Source organism: Epinephelus lanceolatus, chromosome 2, assembly GCF_041903045.1.
Source record: "Epinephelus lanceolatus isolate andai-2023 chromosome 2, ASM4190304v1, whole genome shotgun sequence".
Taxonomy (NCBI): domain Eukaryota; kingdom Metazoa; phylum Chordata; class Actinopteri; order Perciformes; family Serranidae; genus Epinephelus; species Epinephelus lanceolatus.
The window spans coordinates 42,161,613-42,180,360 of NC_135735.1; the positions used below are offsets into that span (position 1 = coordinate 42,161,613).

At 38.9% G+C, this 18,748-nt stretch overlaps 1 protein-coding gene across 2 annotated transcripts in view; it reads right to left on the reverse strand.

Annotated features, from left to right (window-relative positions):
- Nucleotides 1-18,748, reverse strand: part of cdh8 (cadherin 8) — a 117,425-nt gene that overhangs the window by 17,638 nt on the left and 81,039 nt on the right. For both annotated transcript variants that reach the window (XM_033626974.2, XM_033626966.2), the window contains exons 4-6: nucleotides 17,251-17,418; nucleotides 16,798-16,985; nucleotides 7,729-7,976 (exon numbers count right to left, since the gene is read on the reverse strand). In XM_033626974.2, coding sequence (XP_033482865.2) covers nucleotides 7,729-7,976; nucleotides 16,798-16,985; nucleotides 17,251-17,418 — 604 coding nt within the window. The remainder of the gene's footprint in view (nucleotides 1-7,728; nucleotides 7,977-16,797; nucleotides 16,986-17,250; nucleotides 17,419-18,748) is intronic.

Consider the following 18,748-nt stretch of genomic DNA (forward strand, 5'->3'; position numbering starts at 1 on the left):
ATGGCACCATACGTAGACAAGAGTTATGAAACTAGGAAATTAACTCAGTAATATAGCAATTTCTTGGTACAATAAAGCTACTAATCATACCAGACCAGGTGAGAGTGTATTTAATTGATAATGGTGTTTTATTGCTTGTGAATTCAAAATGTGATTTGTATGTATTTGTATTTTTTTCTTTGTTCAAAATTACATAGCTTCATTTATTTTGATAATTCTGACTGTCTAAGCACTCATAATAAATCAAAGTTGAAAAATAAACTTGTCAGTGCTCTCTGATGGACCTAAAGACACCGCCTATAAACTCACTGAATAATAATAATAACTGAATAAACTCAAAAGTATTTTTGTCATGCTGCATTTCCATTTCTCTTTACTTATCAGTCAACATGTATTCAAATGTTAATCAACACTATATGTCATCAGCTAAATGAGAGCTACACCTATACAGTATAAGCCGTGCCATTGTATTGGTCAGGCTCTAGTTAGCACCTCTACAGGGTGCGCATTATCACAAAATTAAAGGCCTAAAGGTTAAGCAGCCAAGAAAAGATTTCTGCTTAACTGTGTGTTTGTGCTTTTTCACACCTCTGTATGTGTGCCCAGTAGGTGTTGCTTTGCTCTGTTAGAGTGTGAATGTGTGTGAGTGACTGAGTGCCTGTACAAGTTGGAGGGAGAAGAAGAGGTGAAAAGATCGAGAACAAATACTGTTTTTTTTTTTTTTCCTTGCTGTCTGCAGAGAACAAAATGCCTCTGTGACATTCCTGCTTGTTATTAGGTCAGTAATTCCGCTGGGAAGACCACAGATGTAGAACTAATTTTTGCCGTCCCCTGAATGCTGACCAGTTGTGTTTTAACACGACATTTTATTCAGGCTGGCCCTTTCACCAGAAAGGTGATTTTCCATAAGAGTCAAAAGTAAATCATAAAATATAGGCCTTCCTGACATTAAAATTCCATTTATTTCAAAACCAACTAGTTTACATGACTGCTTGTATTACAATATGCAGCATGTTAGCTGTCAGCTGTGCTAAAACAACATAAGGAAACCTGCAGTAAGAAACAAGCTTCACAGAATTCCATTACAATTTTCCCCAACAACAGAAGAAAAATTAGAGAATGAAAACAAACCAAAAAACTGTTAATCAAATGTGTTTAAAATCCATATGACAATGCTTTTCACAGTATCAATATTTTGTACTAAAATACAGTTACAGCTTTTCTGTGAAATAACAGTTCATGTCAGACAGCCATAGTGACTGCCAGATGTCACATTGCTTTTTATTTGTGATCAGTCAGGTAGAAAACGACAGAGCACAGGCTCCAGAGAGAAGCAATACTGAGGGAGTATTTCATGGAGTGCACCTGAAATGTTGTTGGTTGGATGCATTAAGTACAGCTAAGGGGTTGTTTGTCTCTTGAGTGCAGAGGACATGGCAGCCCACCAGAGCACTCGCCCCGAGTGGTTTAGACTCAGACTGGTTCAGTCTGGTCCAGCTGGAGGGGGGATTGAGACGCAGAGTGATTCTGCTCGTTCAGATGGTGGTCAGGACAAAGTCCACACTCATGTTGCCATTACTGCTGCCACTCTTGTACCTTACAGCTTTCTTTTTAGGAGCTCCTTCTCTTACCAACTTTCAAAACAGAAAGTTAAAGAAAAAGAAACTAAGAGAGAGAGAAAAGGACGACTACAATTCTAGGCCAGGGCCAGCCATAAGCTTTCTGTGAATGATGGATATGTTAACTGACACATTCACTGCTGGTTTCACACAAATACTTTGTGACTCACCCATTTTCTGGACAAACCTTGAAATACATACAAAGTTTGTGGTTAATTAAATTCTTCAAATCACCCTCACAATCAAAGAAATAATATTTTCTACAGTAACAGCCCTGTCTGTGTCTGTTTACTTCACCCTTTTTTGTTACTGATAAAATACCAGAAGACTGTAGGCCTCATTTACTGAATCAGAATGGTTCATAAGAAATGTCTACAGCTGTTTCATGAAGTGCTCTCAAACTGAAGGTTTGGTTCCACCTGTGTTTTTGTAATGACCAATCCCACTGTCCTCCTAGGTTAAAAGTGTGTTCCAGTTGATCCTATTTAGCATAAGTAAACACCCCATGGATCTCCATAAGATAAGATACACATAAGATCTCCCAATTGAGAAACTGTGAAAAAGATCATGAGACTACGGGGCCATGTGCACACACAAAATGAAAAATAAGGAGAAGAAGAAGAAGAAGAAGAAGAAGAAGAAGAAGAAGAAGAAGAAGAAGAAAAGAGGGGGTTGAAAAAATTAAGTAAGGAATGCTCAAATGAAACCCCCTGAAAGAAACTGTAAGGGTACCCCCGTAACTACAAATCACCAACTTTATACATTATAATAGCATACATGCAATGTTTCTGTGAGTTACTACTAACTTACTCAGAATGCTGCATTTTTTGTCCCATGTGATATTTTCTAGCATGCTCAGTTACTAATTATTATATGGCTTGGCTCCCATTGACAAAACTGATGCATATTTAAGTATCAGTGTAGTGTTTAAAATACCTTTATGTTGTTTGTAAAGTTGTATAAATAATTATAATATAACAATTTAAATCATAAAAAAAAATATTGTAATTTAAATCTTACAATTTTATTAGATGTTAGAACTGAGGAAAAAAGCAATAACCAATTATTTTTGCACAAACATTTGAGCAAAAAATATGTGTAAGTGTGTTGTTGAGTGCGCATAAGTTACAAATCCCAAATAAGAGGACACTGGTGAAAGTCAAACTCTTATGAGGAACAGTTGGTGAAAGATGCTCTATATTTGTCGATTAGCAGGAAAATTAATAAATAAATAATATTTATTTAGACAGCTGATTCTTCATTGAAGTCATTTTTCAATTAAAAACTCAAACAGTTCTCTGGGTTTGTCTTCTCCAGTGTGAGGATTTGCTGCTTTTCTCTATTTAATATCACTGCAAACTGAACATGTTGAAGCTTTGGACTGTTGGTCGGACACAAGACATTTGAAGATGCCACCTCCAAATGTTTTTCACAGTTTTCTGTTGTTTTATAGACCAAATTATCAATCGTGTAATCAGGAGTAATCATAACAATAAAGCTATTTTTTAATTGCAGCCCTGTATGCACAGCGAACAAAGTTTCACAGTCTAATTATTTGGCTTATTGTCTATTGAGGCTTTGTCCAGATTTTCTATTATTTAGAACATCCTTCTGATCATGTAAGAGGCATTATTGAGGCTACAGCCTTCTGTTAGCCAGTATATCTGGAAGGATTAAAATCTTCCAGACTGTAATCATTTTATCAGCCCAAAGCTCAGAGTTACAGGCTAATACAAATGCAAAGTAAAATCAAATGTCTTCAGTAAGAGTGATGCATCATATTAAGCCCTCTCTCTCAATAGCTTGCTTCATCTCATCCCCCACAAAGGAAACACTTGACATCTGTGATAGATCACGCTCGTTTTGAAACATTTGCAAGGGGGTTAAAAATGTACGTTTGGTGTTGAAAGAAAATCACATGTTGAGGCAAAACAGTTTGTTGTGACAAAATGCAAACTGGCAAGAAAATGCCTGGTTGTGTGTGTAATCTTTGAGAAGCTATTTCCCCCCAGCTGATCAGTGGCTTTACAGGAGTTGGCAGATGATTAATGCAGCATTCTATTAGCCACTTATAAACTTCCTCGTCTTTGTCTTGGAGAATAAAATGGAAAGTTTGAGAATGAGCTATATTAAAAAATCTAACAGTTCTTTTCAAAAGGCTCTATTCTGTCTCTTTGACTGCAGTGAAGTTTTGTGAGGCCTGACAGTCACACAAAGCCCTTGAGCAACAATCCGCTGTGAAAATAACAACTTCTCCACAAAACTGTAAAATTGGTCATTATAAGCATGATGAATACTGTAAGTGAATGGCCTCAAGGCAAATAAGAAAGACAGAAAGAGAGCAATAGACCTGGTGCATATAGGTGGCAGCCTATGACTTAATTCACTGATGCTCTAAAGATTTAAGTTGGAGGACAGGATGTTGATATCTAGACTCATTGCAGCAAATGTGTGAAGAGATCATGTCAGCAGGGTGCTGGCATCTGCATGAACACTCATCCATTATTTAGTCACTTTGTCTTTCAGTAATGGTTCACTGGAGGTAGTCAACAAGAAAGTAGGCAAACATAATTATTAATACGGCGGATAATTCAGAGGAAAATGCTTCTTTGAGATTGTTAAATGTAATATACACTGGACTTTTATACACTTACAATAAAATAGGATAAAAAAACTATCTACAATGCTTGCTGTGTCCTTGTCTGTTTCTTTCAGCATTTTTCGTTATTTAACCTGAGTAAAGTGCAAAAGCAATGCATTTCAAGTAGGGCTATGAAATTAATCGAAATATTATCAAAATTGCAGCCTGGCTTATTGTGATATCCACATCGCAGGAGCTGCAATTTTTCTTTTACTTTTAATTTCTTTAAGTAAAATATGTTTCAACCTAACATTATAAATCAAACACTGTGGTACCACAGAGGGACCCAACGTACAAATCATGTTTGAGACATCAGGGAGTGTGATTATACAGACCCCAGCAAAAATCACATCATCATCATTTTTTTTTTATTCCAGTGAAAAAAATGCAAAAATATATCAATTTCTATTAAACCTGTGTCTTGTGTTGCAATTGCAATATCTGTCAAAAATAATTTCAACACTTGGACACTGGGACTTTGTTATAGTCTTGTTTGAAGACGGTGGGACCAATTAGGTGACAGACGTCCCATGGACAAAAAGATGTTCCTAGCTTGGAGTATTGATCAGGGAAAATTCACGAGTTTCTAAATGAACAAATCATAAGTCCAGGATTATTTGTAGTTTAGTTTTTCCACAACAATGTTTATGTGAACAGTTTTAAACTTGATCACACACCTGTGACTTTTAAGAAAAATCCATCGTCCCCATATGAGGACGTATTTTATTTTACTGTTTTTTCCAAAACAAACCAATGTTTAGTTATTTTATAGTTTTAAATAAAATAGCTAGGAGACATTGCAAATGCATAACCAAACAGAAGCTGAGGTCTCAGGAGGATGTATTTAGAATTGGGCTGTTGGTTGTACAAAACAAGACATTATAAGACGCCACCTGCACATGATTCATAGGAACTTTTTTAGAGATTGTTTAAGAAGCATTTCATTTATTCATTCAGGGCTACAGGCTACATTAATCAAATGTTGTTGAAACTGTGTGCAGAGCTGAAATAGTGTAAAAAATACATAGCTGTCAACTCTCAGTTTTTCAGTCATACCCAATTTATGTAATTCCAATACTGTTTAGGGACCCCAGTATGCAGACATATTTAAATATGCCATTTTGAAAAATGGCAATGTTCCTTTTTTGCTCACAAAAATTTTGTGTAAATTTTGGTATGGATGCCGTAGGTCCTATTGTTTAATATGGTACATGTGCCTTCATCGTAGCTTTAAGACTGAGTCAGATACAGCAGGTTTTATTTGCTGTTTATTTCTTTCTATTTATTTCTCACCTTCAGCTTCACCTGTCACACCTGGTATCTTTTTTCACCAGACATTTGGCCATTGCCTCTCTTCTCCTTTCACTTTCATTTTCTCTTTGTACCCTGGCTGCACCTCACACATTTACATTAGCTTCACTTGTATGTTCTGCACATAGATACACATCTGACCCCCGCTGTTAGATGGACTGCACCATTCCGCAATACCTGCCGTGGTGGCACACTGTAATGTGTCGTAATGATAATATCCACATTTCTATATCTACATTTATTTATCATGTAAATACCTATGCCTTGTATTGTCAGAGATATAATTCAGTGAGTAAAATTTAGTACTTTAAGTACTTGATCCAATGTAAGAGTTAACCATAGATCTTGTCATGGGCCCCCCCTTGGCCTTCTGCCAAGATCACCTGTATCCTTTGACTCCCACCCCTGATGGCAGACCTAATCTGCACTGCACACATATGGTGCTTACTGTTGATGACGCTCTCCTGACTCACAGTGGTGGGTGGCAGCAGCCAAAAAGCGTAATGCCCACCCTTAGATTACTCTCAGGTTAAAAATGGTTGGCTCTGTCAGCACTGTTGCTGTTAAGGGTTCAAAATTGGCACCAACCACCAGCCAAATGCTGGTAAAATATATAAGTAGCTGCTAGATTTGCTTCACTTGCCAGGCAGTAATCTGCTGAGTGGCTGTTAGATCTTGGAATTCACCAGCCACAGTGGCAAGTAGACAGAAAGTTAATTTCCAACCCTGGTTAATATGCACTGTTCACACTGTTAGCACCATCAGCTGCTAGCCTCCAGATCCGCCACCTCCACATTGAGACCCATGTTCAGGCAACCCCATCTCAGGTTCTGAATCACTTTCCAAATGTTGCATACAGCTACTTTAAATCTAATGATACACTGGGCATTTATACACTTAAAGGTGCAGTGTGTAGGATTTAAGGGCATCTGGTGGAAATGGAATATGTTATTCATAACTATGCTTTCATTAGTTCAAAATTCCCTGAAAATAACACATGCTGTGCATGCTTAGAGTCATTTATATCTATATAGAGCAGGTCATCTTCCATTTAGCCCAGAACAGACAAATCAAACACCAGCTCTAGATAGAGCCATTTACATCGTTGCATCGGCCACTATAGTTCTCCTACATGCTTGGAAGTTTCAGTTTCGCAACATATCCTACACACTCGTCATTTAAGATGTAAAGAAAAGTAAATAAAGACCAAAAGACTATTCATGCATTTAGAGCAGAGTTAATTAAATAATTAGTCAACTGGCATCTATTTCGACAATTGATAAATCATTTAGTTTTTTACTTTTCCATTTGCCAGTTTAATAAACTTGTTTTTCTATCTCCCTCTAACTAACACAGACTTGCTCAGCAAACATAGGAGCACCGTGACATGAAATAAGGACAGAGAGAAGCAAAAGATGTCACTACACGTGAAATATACTTCTCCTTTTACCAGGGGAGGGACATCATCCAACCTCAGGGCTCAATTCCTCCTGGCAATCTCATCACTAAACATGAGGATGCCACCAGGAAAGAAAAAAAAGAGAAAAGGTAGAATGAACGGGCCCTGCTCTATAGCCCCAGCCAATCTATGAAACCCAGTCTGCTCTCTGCTTGCCATGCAATTACACACAACCTGTTGACTGTTGTCCCAGGAATGCGGTCAGCAAGTCGCTGGAGAATTAATGAAATGCCAAGATGGAGGGAGAGAAATTGCCTGTATAACCTATCCTCAAGGTGCCCTTGTGGTATTTCCAAGAATAAGTCACACAAGAGGAGAATATAGCGAGGCTGGCCACACATTGAAAGTTAAAGTTGTGCTGCCTTCAACTCATAATCGACTTTTTTTTTGTACATCTGTGGAAATGAGAGCAATCATTGGGTTGCTTCCTCACCGCCAAAGACACTTCTATAGTTTCCAAAGGTCACAGGCATGAAGAGATTTAATTGCATGCCTCCGTGTCAACTCTTTTATTAAAACAACTCATTATAGTCTGAAAAGACTCATGGTTAACCTATAGTCTCCATCACTTTTTAAAATTAATCTGAAGAGCTATTTTCTTTTCTCAAGTTTTGCCAGTGTATCTCTCTGATCAGTCAATAGCATAATGGTTATGCAGTAAAGGTTGAGCTCACTGTAAACGGCACCCACTCTCTTACCTGACAAGGCTCCCAGTGGAGTCTGGATCCCTGGCGGTGACTGTCCCTATGACTGTGTTGATAGGGGCGTTCTCATTCACTTCTAGTAAGTACACTGGTTTGAAGAAAACAGGAGGTTCATCAGCGTCTTCCACTACAATCTTTACTGTGGCTGTGTCCTTGAAGGGCCCACCACTGCTGGGCTCAGAGCGGATGTTGGTGGCTTCAACTTTCAAGGTGTAGGCTCTCTTGCTCTCGTAGTCTATAGGCTGTAGGGGGACAAACAGACCAACCGTTTAGGAACTTAACAGCTAAAACTGACCATTTAAGAAAATCTTAAATTAGGGGTTTTCAAAATTTTGATGACTGAATGCCTTTTTAGGGAGCCAGAATATAATTAATTTTATGACATAGTAAGACTTTCCATATGTATTACAATCCATTCATTCATTTATGAACCATAACTGCTTATCCTGTTGGGGGTTGCAGGGGGCTGGAGCTTATCCAGCAGACATTGGGTGAGAGGTGGGGTACACCCTGGACAGGTGGCAAGACTATCACAGGGCTGACACATAGAGACAGACAACCATTCACACTCACATTCACACCTACGGGCGAGTCACCAATTAACCTGCATTTGCACCAGGAACCCTCTAGCTGTGAGGTGACAATGCTAACCACTTCACCACTATACCGCCTCTATCACAGTCAATGGTGAAATATCATATTCTGAGATTGTATTTTAATTTTCCATGTTTTATGACATTTGCGAGTAATGAAACAGAAACAGTGTTTGACATTGAATGTACCTACACACAGCAGTCGAGCAACAGCTTCTACTGGGGTGCGGCAACACAACTTACACAAACCACACGTAGAACTACAGCATGACATAATACGAGAACCAGGTGTAATAATAACTGCAATTTGTTCAGTTTATTTATGATTATGATTACATTTGTTAATTATTATTTCAGACAGCGATCAGTGGGTGTATTTGTAGCATAGCTAATTGTTTTCTTTCTTTCTTTTATTTTTATATTAATGATTAAATTGTACATTCCCTTCTACTTCACTACATTTTAGGAATGGAGAAAATAATGCACTAATACTCACTATACGCACTACATTTTTATGTTTATGTTAATAAATCAAAGGGCACTCCATAAATTTTACTCAGAAAACTCAAGTTCAGTTATGGCTTATTGCACTGGGATCCAATGTTTCTGGAGCTTGACTCATACTTAGGACTATAAGTACGTAATTACAATGTGATGTTTTGCTGCTTAGATTTTGATCTTTTCTTTTTTTTTTTTAAATGTGTCTTTTGAGCCCTGTTATTTTATGAAAATGCAATTCTTGGCTGGCGTACCACTTTAAACTACCCAACAATTTAAAACAGTTTATCTCCATATCAACCACCTACATCATTACAAACAATACAACAATCTAATAAAGGGCCATTCTGCATAATGAGTACATTTATGTTTGATACTTGAGGTATATGTTCAAAGAAAAAACAAATACTCTCCTACTTTATTTTAAACAATTGCAGATCCTAAAAGACACTTATGCAGACAGCAGTGCATGCCGCTACCCCATCCCTGAGCTGTGAGCTCAGTGAGCATCCATACTGTAAAGTATTTTCCCATTTTTCTACTAAAAGAATCATGCCATCATAATCGTTGAAAACAAGTTGTAACAACATAACCATTACACACCGACACAGGGGGCTTTAATCCTGAGAGATAAAATTTTTGAGTGACTGTGATAATGTCCATGGTTTTCGTCTATCACAGCAAACTTATTTATTTGATCATCATTTTGATTTAAATCAAAGCGGCACAATAATTGTAAATTTCAGAGTTGCACGACCTGAAAATATTTCCCAACCTTTATCGGCATGAAAGAACACAAATCTTCCTGTTAATGCTCTCAGTGACAGCTGATTATTAAAGCTTTCATACTGCTTTCACAACCAGCTCACATAAAATAAATGAGAGCAGGTGCTCATTCAAGACTATCAACAAAAGGTGTAATTTCCCAAAGAGAAATAAAAACATTTTGTACAGGACATGTCATTGTGTGACTGACATATCTGTTTAATCGCTATTTTCAATTGCTATGCAGTATTTCCTTTACAGATGGCTCATCATTAATATTTAAAAGAGAGAGGAGAGTCACAATTTTAGTCTCTTGGCATCTCCGAGGACACCCCAGACTGTCACAATTTCATTCTGAATCACCTCTGGTCGCTCTCATACTACGAGAATAATGGGATCAAGTCACTTCCACGCTCCATAACCGGGATTTATAGGGAAATCAAAACTGGGCCTTGCCGCTTGAGGGGATAGGAGCTGGCTTGGGGAGAGAGGTGGAATAAGAGGAGGAAGATGAACAAAACGAGAAATGTATTCAGTTAGAAAAAGAGGAAGAGAGCAAGAGGAAATGTCTCTGAGGTCAGACAGTGCCTGTGCTGAGAGCTCTGAGGGTAGAGGGGGCAGGTGGATGGAGGGGTGTCTGGGGGTCCAGCTGTGAGACAGTAGCAGCAGCCAGGGGGCCGGGGGAGGCGACCCAGGGCTTTGACTGCCATGCTCTTACATTCTTGGCTTCGGGGCACTAGTAGACAGACCAAGCCCCTGAAGCCTCTCCAAGCCCCTCTCCTCCATGGTCGCAGAAGCTATTTGGAACACTTTCATTATTAACCTTTCCTTCTCGTCCTTACTTCTGACACACAACCCCCCACCCCCCGTCCGTTCCTTCCTTTTCTCTCTCTGATCCTGCCATCTGTGCTGAGAAAGTACATAGTGTGGCTGGACCTCGAGCCAATGGATTACACTTAAATTCAGAGGGTAGTGAGGAGTAAGAGCCTGTACGAGACTGTGGCTGTGCAGTCAAAATGATTATATGGAAATTGAGAGGGGGGAACGGCCCAAGTTTTAATATGAATTATTATTTAAAAGTCATTTACTGGTAGGCTTAAAATATTGGTTTACTGTAATGTGATGTTTTTGTTTTGTTTTTTTTTTTGTTTGTAATGTCATTCTGTAATTCTAGCCATTCCATTGGAACCAGCACTGGGCACGGGATACTGGAAATTGTACAAAATTCAAGCGATCTGTTCTCAAAATTAAAGCCGCATCATCTCAGGTAATTTATGAAATAATAAATCACATGGCATTCTGAAGCTGCATTTTTTTTACTCTACTCGGGGGGCCAGTCCAGTTGCCAGAGGGAAATTTTTTAATTGCACGTTTCTGAAAACAATGAATATGTTACATTTGTGTGGGCAATACGCTTCATATTGACTTTTCAAAAGTGACAGTATATAAGCTGATACTGTCATCAGAAGGTGGAGGGGATGGTGAATGGCCTGACACTAAGGAGAAATGCCTTCCAAGCTGCAGACAATTGCAGACCACTGTTCTACACCAACAAACAACAAAACCACTTGTAATTTAGCAAGTCATTGCTGCGTTTCCAGGGGCATTTTTGCCTTCAAACATGGGTGTTTTTTTTATGACTCGTAGCTGTGTTTCCACCAAAGATAGTGCCATAAAAAGTGATTGTGTTTGTTACCAAGATGTTGCTGCATTTCCTGACGAGAAACTGCTGAGAAAAGTGAAGATAATCCTGGTTTCTTGCTGAGATAGTACCATGGAAACTGGTTGTTTTTTACCCTAAACATGCTGTATTTTCTGACAAGAAGGTGCCATGAAAAACAGGTGTTTTTTACCAAGACATTTCTGGTTTCTTGCCGAGATAGTGCCACAAAAAAATGTTTGTTTTTTGCCAAGACATTCACAGACCTAACCACATGTTAACCACAGCAATGCTGAAATGTAAAGTTTCAACAAATCTGCTGTAAGTAGTACGTACAAATGTATCTTATCCGTGGTTTGCAAAAATGTACAATGCCAACATTTTTTTCTGGCAATTAGGTTGCAGGGACAATGGAAAAACATTGAAATACATAAAGTTGTTATTGAGAATGTCTTGGCAAACATTTGCCTATGCATTCAGCCAACACAGAGCAACATTGGCATCCATTTAAAGTCGTGCTGAGGCCACCAAGTCCAGCACTCACACGCCTGTTTTTGGTTTTGTTTTCTACCAACTCCTCTTGAGCTGCTACATTAAAGGCCGTGGGCTGTAAAAAATGAGCTCAAAGACTCTAACACACTCAACAGCAGAGGGGAAATTCAGAGCTGAATGCTAAATCCTTGTGGGTTGGTCAATATAAGCAGCCATCACATCACACATGGTATGTTGATAAGTTAATATCATAATATTGATAAATGCAGCTTTAAGATTGTGTATTTTTAGTGAGCTGGTTTTCACATTTACATAAGTAATTTAACAAACGACTCCACATTAAATTCCAGGAACATTGGCCTCTCTCTTATCAAACTATGTCATTATTATTCCCTCTTGACAGCATGTAGAAACAACTCATTATATTTGTTTCCAGTGTCCTAATAGAGAGGGGAAAGGGGAGAGGGGGGACTCTCACTGCTGCTGGCATATTTAATTACACCAAATCTACTTGTACGGTTTAAGGAAAACACAGCAGTAAACAGCCTCTGTGATTAGCCTAGTTAAGTTTGATTAATTATTTCCAATACCAATTACAAAATAAAAAAAGGCTGCTCTTTTAAAAACTGTTTGATAGCCTACCCATGGAATCTCAATACAAGTCATATTTCGACCCTTTCAAATTATTAATTCAATAAACACACACAGCGCTTTGAATGAGTAATCCAGGGAGAGCCACTTTGATTTTTATTAGTATGCATAGTGGTACTGTTGCACAGCTACTGTTGACTATTAAGAGATTCATGAGCGCAAAAGGAAAACAGTAGAGCCACGTACCAGATAGTTTGGAGTCAAGGTTGCCAGTTTAGGGTGTCCAGGTAGACATGGCTAAACTGAATGAGGCTAAATTTCTAAGTGGGGGGACGGCAGACTTACACTAAGCAACAAAGAGACTTTCTAGTTTCTCCTGTGTTAACAACCACTCACCGTCGTGTCCCAGCCCAAACCCCGCTGTGTCCTTTTTCGGTCTCTCTCAAGCGTTAGTATCAAATCAGTATGTACATACAGGCCATTTAGAGACTTCAAAGTTCAGCGTTGGCTGCAGGGGTGAAAGCTCAGCATCCCACTAACATCCCTCGACAGGCCTGGGGGCTGGCAGATAAAAAGCTTAAAACCCAAACAGCAAAGAATCTCTTGCCTGGTTTGTGCCTCTCCAGCCTCAGTTAGATCAATATGTTTTAACCTTGCCGCAAAGGATCTGTAATAATTTGAATTCTACGTTAGATGGCAGTTTATAGACTCATACAGCTGTTGACGGGGACAGGGTGTGTCGGGGAAAGAGTTACACTGAATCTTTTCTTGTGTCACCCTGGTTGGAGGATAACACTGGTGAGGGTACAGAACAAAGAGCAAAACTGCTTTCTTTTAACTCATCTCAACTTGAGACGCAGCCGTCTGGAGGGATGCAGAAACACTAAGTGTGCAAACGCCTTGCTACTTTTCCCAACACATTATCATCTATCTTGCTTCAGTGATGTAGGCAACCAACTCAAGGCCGCAGAAAGAAAGCCGAGCAGACGAGGGAAGAGCGAGGCTCTCTCCACGGGACATGGAAGTGGAGGTTGCCTAAAAGACTAACACATTTGACATTTGCTTTGTCAACAGTTAGAGATTTTATGACTTTGTGTTGAGTTTGTTCTCCAGCACTGATGTTTTCTTTAGTGGCAGTGAATTGTAGTCCCGGCAGATCGCCTTAGCTCTTATACATTCCACCTCCCACACAGTTCATTGTTCACACTTTGACAAAGTCACACCACATGTCCTTGGGGTAATGTCATTTTACATCACAACACAATGGCATTCCACATTTGAGTGATGTATAGCTTTTCTCTCCCGACACTGAACCAACCATGACTCAAGACTTAAGAACGCCCATCCATCAATCACATGTATGATTCAATATATGCAAACATCTTCGACCGAGCAGTGCATATATAGACTTAGAATATAGAATGCATATGGAATTTACATTTGAAAAACTGCAATGCATGTTAATAACACTGTGACCCACAAGCAAGTTCAGTTGTATCTCAAGGACATCTGTGGAAAATCAAACCAAGGTTTGAACACATGGTATCAAAGATACCAAAGCTATTTATACATGCACTTCCGTATTGAGAAAAATATGTGGTTGGGTGCTTTAAATGTCTACAGGCAAATGATGGTATGCAGGCTCAAACCTTCACAGCTTTTATTCTGGAGGAAATATTCACACTGCATTTGTACCACATATCTAGAAACTCTCACATTGTGTGAAAATCACACAGTCGCAGTGTCTATACACAGATGTGTTTGCCTCAAGGTTAAAGATTCAGGTTTTGTGACAGGAATGTCGCTAGTTTGCTTTCCTCAGGTCCACACACATGGGGATATCATGATATTTAATGAGCACTGTTGGAGGAAGCCTGGGGCCTAAGATTTTCATTGCCAATGACTGCTCCTCTGTAATTGTTGCACATATGATAAGAATAAAGAATTTGAACAAAAATGAACAAAAACTTGAACTTTAACAAATTTAATGAGCATTGTCTTGTCTTCGCTCAACAAGTGCTAATGTTCCCTTAAGCAAGGCAATTAACCAGCAACTGCTTCACCGAAGCTGCTCTGGGGCCAGCGGAAGAGGACGGCAGCTCTCACATGTGGATGGGTTGGCATCACAAAGAACTACAACTGCAACTTTAGATTCAGTCCATCTGCTCTCATGGTGATGGTAATGCAGGAGTCGCAAGCACATTTAACCAAAGTTGGAACAAGGGCTGAACCAATTTACAATATGTAAGAGGCTGCTTTGAGCTAAGACAGCTACAGCTATAGCTCCAGGCAAGACTGTAATGTGAAAATGAGATAATCTTGTCTGAAAAAGCAATTCAGATGTCGAATTTATTGGTACTATTTTTTGGGGATTTTTTTTTCTTTGAAGAAAAAAAAGCAAAATGTTCCTTTAGCCTCCAAGACACTCACTGTGCAGGCCCCAGTGTCTTAATATTTAATGGTATACTTTCAAGTGAAGCCGTCTTTCAAAAACTAATGCAGAGAATTTCACTAGAGGTGGTACAGAAGAGGAGGAGCCATCTGGCCTCATGTTGGTTCACCATTTAGAATTTAAACAGACATGTTTTATACGGTTTTATGTCTTTAAGAAATTAGCTATAGCAGGTTGATGTAGGGACATAATGATCAGTGAAGATCTGGAGCTAGCCCTGATATCTGGGGTCATGCACTGATTAATAATTATTGCAATATAAATCCCTGCTATATAACTGAATAAATTATTATTAATATTAATATTATTGAAATAACTGAATGCAATGCAGGACAACTAATCTGCCACAAATTCTTCATTTTGAAAGTTTATAATGTTTATTATCTTAGATTTCAGAGAGGTGTTATTCTTACTATACGTGTATTAGTGAGGTCATAGTTAGTGGTGGTGTTATATTGGAATGTGTTCCTAATATACTTCCCCCTCAAAATGGGGTGGGCAAAACATGCAAAACACCTGACTAAACACTTCATCCAGTTTAAAACACACATTTCAGCCACGTTGTGTTTACCTTATAAATGAAAGATTATACTTGAAGTTCAACGCAGGTCTGTTATGTTGTTCAGCTTTCTGCGACATTTTAATGTCCAGTACTTGTTTTCTTATTTTAATTAGTCTGCACATTCATGTAAACACTTAATGCATGTACACACAAAAAGTGCTGTCAACTGAAATACCATGTTGAAGTCACCAATTTGTGTAAACACTTCTACAACTTAGTTCTGAGTAAACCTAGCTGTCACAAGTTGTGTGTACTTTATTTACTTCATTGTTGTGGCACTGTCACCAAGCAGAGATGCCTGCCAAGTTTTAGACCACTGCTCGAGACCAACAAAATTGGTTGTCTTTTAACCACCCATCCCTGTTTTTTTGGGTGTCAGTGACCCTTTGGTGTGTTTTCACTGGGGGAAAAGTGGCACGAAAGTGATTGTCACTGAGACATCTTTGTTGAAACGTAAAGAAACAAAGTTTCAACATATCCACTACATAATAATGTACAAATGTAATATACTTATGGTTTACAGAAATGTAATATGCAAAATGTATTCTACCCATTGAGTTGCAATGTCAGTGAGTATGTTTACATGCACAGTTAAACTGCGCTACAGTTATCGCTCCACTCTGCCATTTACTTGAATTATTGTCTTTGTCCCGGTATACAAGCACTGGAGGGGAGTCGATTTATTGACTGAGGTATGTCTGACTCTGCTTTAATAGGTGGCGATATGCTCCCTTTCAGCTTGTCAGTATTGCACCTTTTTCCCATTGACCTATTACGTCACAGACAAAACAATCAACAAACAATTTAGCTAACTGGTACCATGGTGGACAACTTCACAGCTCTGTAGATTTTATAAATGCTCTATGCTTTACGTCTTTTTCTGCTCTTCCTCCGTCACGCATTTAATGCTATTCGACTTCCAGGTCAAAGCCAGGGGCAGAAACTGTGGAGCATGCCCAGAGCACTTGGGCCAGTTTGGGTCCGACTGACTGTATACACGCAGGAGTAATTTGACTCCCAGTCGCATTAGCTGGGTGTGTCAGTCCAACTTTGAGAAATTCAATTTGGTACGATTTCAGTCAGACCAACATGTTAATGTATCTTTTAAAAGTCTGGTTTTAGTCTGAAAAACACAATAAATTGATTTTCTCTGATGTCATGTAAATGTACTAACTGACAAGGGCTGAGCCAAAAGTCTGTACAGGGGAGAGAAGTGACTCTGTTTTCCGTGTCCATCACTCTTGTCTCTGACCATTTCATTTAAAACACCTGGGTTCCTATGATTAGGTTAAGTACAAAAAAATACCACACATGTTAAACAGTCAAGGTAAAGTTTGCTGAAAGTACTGTGGTATTACACAGTCCATGGCCCTGTTGGTCAGGTCACTGAGTCACAGAGACAGAGAGAGAACTAGGAGTTGCCATTACCAGCCCAGTTTCAAGGTCTTACCTTTTTCAGTCGAAGAATCCCTTCTTGTGTCTGCGCGTCCGTAATAATCTCAAACATGCCTTGGTCATCTCCCTCGATGATGCTATATGTTGACTTGGCATTCTCGCCGATGTCTCTGTCATTTGCTTTCACCTTGCCGCCCATTTTTCCTATCGGTAGGTCTTCAGGGATCACGAATTCATAAAGACCTAGGAAGGACCAGACATAGCTCTTTGGTTTCGAGAAATGTTGATTATATTAAACAAAATTACGGAAGTATATTACAGCACTGCATCATCATTAGACTTTACTGCAGATAGAATTAGTTTCTGAGGAGCCAGTTTGATGAAATTTACAAAATAACATTTATTTTTCCCAATTATGACCAATCAGTGATATACTCATTTAGAGCAGCAGTAATTTCTTTCTGCTCTTAATTAGATTTGGGATATTTAAGGTCATGAAGTTACATACTTTTAGAGAACTTTGGCGGATTGTCGTTGATATCCGTTAGTGTGACGGTGACAGTTGTTGTTCCAGACAAGCCTCCCATGTGACCTCCCATGTCCTTAGCCTGAATGACCACCAGGTACTCCTCTCTCATCTCCCGATCCATCCCATGGAGAGCGATTTTTATGGTCGCTGAAGGTGGAAACAGTTCATAACACATTAATGCAATTATAAACATGACTGATACATTGTGCACATCATTTTAATGATGCTCATGCAAGTATGCACAATTGCCCACAAGAAAGGCATACTGTAACCTTCACGTCCTCCACGGCCTACCTGGTTTGTAACATACATTATTTGAGACCATGACTTTACAATACAAGGACTCCATACAAAGCAAAGGTAAAAGAAAAATCCCGGCAGGTTTATTCACAGTCTGTGTGAGCATGGCACGGTGGTCATGACTGAGCCAGTCCCTGCACCCAGAATCAGCTGTGTTTATTTTCAAATGTGTTGTTCCGCCGTCTGCAGTCATTTGTATTCTGATTGAGTGTGAATTATGCTGTCTGTCTTGTATAATCTTGAATATTGTATGCAGAATGGACCTTATTGACTCTGCCACGGCGCTGAATATAAAAAGGGCTCAGCACCGGCATATACGGATAATCCACTCAGGAAACAGAGGCCCGCAGGATCATCAAATGAATATAAAACCCCTCATAAAAGCCAGGCTTTGGCATGACACCCTGCCTTGGTCCTGAGCTGCCTCAGACAATGAGAATATGCTTGGCTATGATGAAAAACGTGGGAGGGGTTGGGATGTTGTCTGTGCCTGCATTTTCAATTCTTGTGATAGATTTTCCTTGGAGATTTAGCACAATTTCAGGGTCAGTTTTGCTTTTGGAGGTCACACACAACACTGATGATCTAGACAACTAGAGAATGTGAAGGAGAAGAGTCGGATATTTTAAACAAAATAGCTAGCGAGGGAGTAACAGCCTTGTTTAGATAATTTAATAGATAGGTATGCTATCATATAAAACAAGCTTTAAAAACAAACAAGCAAACAAACAAACAAAAAAAAAGAAACAGAAAAACATTGGGGTCATTGTTGTTTTACCACCATTCCCTTAGCCCTATAAATTATTAACATCTCCACAGTAGTGACTGAACAAGCAACATTCTTGACAAAAATGTGGTGTATTTGGACCAGTTGGTGATACTGTATTGTATAGACTGTCCTGTTCATTGTGATGTCTTGATTTGGTCTTGTTTTTTTTTTGTTGGCATTGGACATTGGATTTACTTCTTCATTGTTTGGTTCTCATTGTTATACAGAATATGTAGAAATAACAGTTATTATCTTTTTGTCCTTAAAATACATCTCTTTTACTTTCCTTCCGAACTATTAGATCCCAATATGTGGAAAGGTATTCAAGTGGTGACCTTTTCAATTTGCCACAATTTTGGCTTGTACTAATTTTTCAGTTTTTAATGCTATATGGGGAATGCATGTACC